At 35.2% G+C, this 4698-nt stretch overlaps 1 protein-coding gene across 1 annotated transcript; it reads left to right on the top strand.

The window, feature by feature from the left end:
- The first annotated feature begins 2641 nt into the window (after positions 1–2641).
- LOC107592541 (type-4 ice-structuring protein LS-12-like) lies at positions 2642–3689 on the top strand. Its single transcript, XM_016282070.1, has 3 exons — positions 2642–2687; positions 2932–3058; positions 3470–3689. Exons 1-3 carry the CDS (start codon positions 2642–2644, stop codon positions 3687–3689), a joined length of 393 nt encoding a protein of 130 aa, XP_016137556.1.
- Positions 3690–4698: the final 1009 nt, after the last annotated feature.

Here is a 4698-nt window from a genome sequence, read left to right as displayed (position 1 = left end):
CAGTCTCTTTGTATGTATGCTGGTATGTTTAAAATAATAAAAAGGATTAAAAACTGATCACTCTGTACTAGCTGGTTATTCACTTGTCTTACATTGTCTGTGAACAATATGACATTTGAACACTTTTTAATCTTTATTTAAAAATGTATTTATTTTTTTTTAGAAAATGACCCAATTCCCAACACTTATTGTGAGAAATAATGTAAAACAAAATAGGGATTTTTTGTAAGGCTGTAATTTTTAAATATAGAGTGGGTGATGATTTGAGGGTAGCATGTTTAATACTTTGATACGTTTTATTATTTCGTTAACAAATAAGATAAGGGACTGGTTGCATAAACTGCTTCGACTAGTCTTAAAAAGTTAGACATAATTTTTTTTCTTCAAAACTGGTCATCATTTTCTATAGTTACTATAGTTAATCACAAATTAACCATATATCATTATATCAATACAATAATAAAACACACACACACACACAGGTTTGTTTTTGTGAAAAGTGGGGACATCCCATAGGCATAATGGTTTTTATACTGTACAGACCGTATATTCTATTGCCCTACACCAACCCTACCCCTAAACCTACCCCTTACAGGAAACTTTGTGCTATTTCAAATTTTCAATACACTCCATTCTGTGTGATTTATAAGCGTTTTGAAAAGTGGGGACATGGGGTAATGTCCTGAAAAGTCACCTTCTTGTAATACCTGTCATACCTTTGTCATTATACAAATGTATGTCCTCATTTGTCACAAAACGCGCGCACACACACACACACACACGGTTACTACACTTTTACTGTAACAAAACCATGGTTAATTTTCATAAGGGACAAAATTGGTCTAATCTGAATCTGAAAGGTGTAACTGATTAGGTAGGCTACCCTTTGCATAACTAGTAGGCAGGTTATTTTTAAGTAGCTATGGTAAGAGATATATAAGAATCATATCAGCTGGCTTCAATAGCCTACTTTAACACCAAAAACAGTTTACTTCTCAGCTGATATTTTTCCATTACGTATGATTTCGATCATAATTATTGCTTGCCCTTTTGAGGTGTTGACACGAGCGAGCAGACAACAAAATTGACCTAAATTCATTATTTCAGACTTATGTGCCCTCTAGAAGCTTGCGTTCTGCAAGTGAACGTCGCTTTATTGTGCCATCCCAAAGAGGCACAAAATCACTTTTACAGACTTTTAAATTAAATGATCCCTCCTGGTGGAATGACCTGCCCAACTCAGTCCGAGCAGCTGAGTCCTTAACCATCTTCAAGAATCTGCTAAAAACACATCTCTTCCATCTTTATTTGACCCTCTAACTCTAGCACTGTCCATTCTAATTCTATTCTCCAAAAAAAAAAAACACCTGGCCCTTTTAGACTTGCACTCTATTCATTTGCTGCTTGTTTTCTTTAAAAAACCTGAACACTTGCTTTCTAATCTTTTTGTATTCTATCTGTTTTCTTTTCATTTATTATACAACACCGTTAGTGCTACAGACAGAGATGATAGGCTATCTCAAATCATATGATCATATAACAAGTAGCCTAAGCAACCATCCAGAACACTATAGTAATCGCATTGCAACATTTGGGTGTTCCTCCTGATTCTAAATTGAGTTCAAAAACAGGTTTTTGCAGTTCACATATTAGAGCATTGTCAAACTATTTAGTAAAATCATTGCATTTAAACTTATTCAAATGCATTTAGTATTTACAATATAAAACAAGGAAAACGTTCTAATTATAATAAGCTAGTTAGCCTAAATGCAACTTATTTAATAGAAAACAAATGTAATTAGGATTTTTTTTTTTGGTCATTTTAAGTTACCTTGTCTAATCTTACTTTCATATATTCTAATCCCAAATGACAAAGAATAAAAGCAATGAAACATAATTAAAACAAAACAGCATTTCATAGACCATGCTACCAGTGTCACACAGTCTGTTTTCATCCTAATTTTACTGTATTAAAATATTTTATGCATGCAAAATCAGACTCAAAGACAGTTACGAGACAGTTTCATACAATAAACGAAAGAAAACCTGGAGGTATAATGACGTTTAAGGCTGTGATGAAGTTCATGAATAAAACTAAATATCAACACATTCACATCATCTCACTGTCGATAAAATCACCTTACAAGCAGTTTTGGGCATACATTTATTTAAATCAGATTCCAAAACAGTATTTTCAGTTCTTAAACAGAAAACAAAAACTAATTTCTGTGTACAAAAATAAGACGGTTTATTTCTGAACACACTGAGGACAGTTCAGGATCTTCTGCAGTGTTGTCTTTAAAACTGATGAAGTCATCAGGTGACTGATTACACAGATTACTATTGAACTTTGAGTAAATCACTTCAGTGTCAGGTAAAGCCTAAAGGTTTAGTGTATATGGATGATTTCATCAGCACAGGTCACCCTTTGAACGGGTGCAATCCCAGCATCCCGGGACTATAAAAACCCATGGATTCTTAGAGAACTCACCATCACAACATCAGGCCTAAGAACCCCTGGATACAAGGTAAGATTACAGCTACATTATAGCAATGGTCATGTCAAACTCTGCTGTTGATTCTTAATGTACATGAATTATTGTCGCTTTCTGTTCAGGCAAATCTCACCCAACCTGCAACCATGAAATTCTCCCTCCTCGCCATCCTTCTTGTTGTTCTGGCCATTGGTGAGACTTTAACCCATGTTAACTTTTGATGCGCTCAAGATATTTGGTATTTTGTGTATGTAATACAGTAACACAGACAGAAACTAGAACAATGTGTGTTGTGGGTATTTTATCTTCACTCTGTAAAGTACTTAACGTAACAATGTGCCCTACTGAAACGTACAGTCTTTCACCTCCTTTAGCTAGAGTAATGCCATTTAAGATGTAAGACTGCATTGATCAAACATCTCTGTTCGTGTTCCAGGCTCTGAGTCAGCTTCTCTGGTCAAGAGAGACGCTCCTGCTGAGCTGGAGAAGATCGCCAAGTACTTCCAGGATCTCGTGGACAAGCTGAAGAACGTCGAGGGCCCTGAGCTGGCCAACAAGGCCAAGTAAGTCCATGAGCTTCATCATCTTTGTGCAATGAATCTGCAACTTAAACAATGTTAGTGAAGATCACAACTGGTACTCAGCTGGTCTTCATTGATCATAACACTCTTAAAAAATAAAGGTTCTTTATTGACATCAATGGGTTCCATGAAGGGACTTTAAAATCTATGGAACCTTTTTCCATGGAAAAAGGATCTTCAGAATAGGAAAAGGTTCTTTTAAGAACTGTTCACTGAAAGGTTCTTTGGGGAACCCAAAATGGTTCTTCTATGGCATCATTGTGAATATTTACTTCTAATTCAAATAACAAATTATGATCTGCAATAAGAAATGATTAGTATGAATATAAGTCCTTCATATAACTAATTGTTCAGGCAGAAGAGCAGTGCTGATTAACTTGGTTTGTGTTGCAGCGCTTACTTTGAGCAGAGCAGAGCCCAGTTCCAGCCCATGGTTGAGAAGCTCCAGGAGCAGCTGAAGCCCCTCTCCAGCAACATTGAAGACCACATCAAGCCTCTGGCCGCCTCCGTCCAGGCTCAGGTCGGCCCCCTGGCCGGCTTGGTCCAGACCCATGTTGAAGACGTCCTCAAGTTTGTGGCTGACAAGAGCAAATCCATCCTGCCTCCCCAGTAAAACCACAGGAATCCTTCTTAGTTCTCTTCCATTTTGTTCTCTTTTATATATATTTAAAATAATAATAAAAGTGATTTTTAAGGGTCAATGTGAGATCTCTCACGAACTGTGTTTTTTCTTTGCACATCTCACATGTATTAAATGCAGTAGCCATTAAAAAAACTAACATTTACAGACATTTTTGAGTCGACAAATCTAAAATGATTTAAATCAAACCTTCAGAAGGAAGACTGTCTTTAATTTTCCTGATACTTTAAATGTTCAAAAGTGAAACAGCGGAGAAACCTAATAACAATTCCTATAAAATATATTATAGTAGTAATGTTCCTTTAAAAAATTTTTTTTATTATTATTATTATTTTTTCCCATAGATTTATGTTTTTGAATCCATATTTAATATGTATGCTCTGAGGGCAGATGGTTGAACGGTGGGGCGGTATCAATGTCATACATTTAAAAAAAATAAAGAAACAATTAAATGAAATACGACATTTGTGTTTGGAACTTTCTAGTCATTATCTCTAATTTAATTAAAAGCAGAAATGTTGCTATTTTAAAAATTGTGGGACATTTAAATTTCAGTGCCATATCTCAAGGACCAGTGATATATTAATATGACCCGGTTTGTTTTTAATTAAAGAATTAAGGGCATTTTAACAAATATATTTTATACAATTCCTAAATTATTCCTAAATAACACTTACAAGTGTCAGTTAAGCTATCCTAAATAAAACACACATTCACAACAACCCACATACATCTGAATAACCACACAAGCAAATTTAGGTGCATTTATTTCCAAATGAATATCCTCAGTTCATGGCAGTCATGTCATTTGGCAGCAGAGGGCAGTGTAAATAAATAAACTCTGCTTATTTTCTGTGGGCATTGAAGGCATTCATCTCAGCGCCGTGAGGTAGACTATGATTTGTTGTCTTCTAAGATAATAAAAACAACAAAATCACTAGTCTTCCACATGGCAATGAAATTCACATACAAACTCTCCAGT

Source organism: Sinocyclocheilus grahami, unplaced genomic scaffold (genome assembly GCF_001515645.1).
Source record: "Sinocyclocheilus grahami isolate Dianchi unplaced genomic scaffold, SAMN03320097.WGS_v1.1 scaffold153.1, whole genome shotgun sequence".
Lineage (NCBI taxonomy): Eukaryota > Metazoa > Chordata > Actinopteri > Cypriniformes > Cyprinidae > Sinocyclocheilus > Sinocyclocheilus grahami.
This window is presented reverse-complemented; position numbering and strand designations above follow the sequence as displayed.

What these genes read in the sequence shown, in the direction of transcription:
- LOC107592541 (XM_016282070.1), top strand. Translation starts at nt 2,642, where the DNA reads ATGAAATTCTCCCTCCTCGCCATCCTTCTTGTTGTTCTGGCCATTG. An exon ending in TCTTGTTGTTCTGGCCATTG is followed by an intron (nt 2,688 to 2,931) that starts GTGAGACTTTAA and finishes TTCGTGTTCCAG; the next exon opens with GCTCTGAGTCAGCTTCTCTG. An exon ending in GAGCTGGCCAACAAGGCCAA is followed by an intron (nt 3,059 to 3,469) that starts GTAAGTCCATGA and finishes TTTGTGTTGCAG; the next exon opens with CGCTTACTTTGAGCAGAGCA.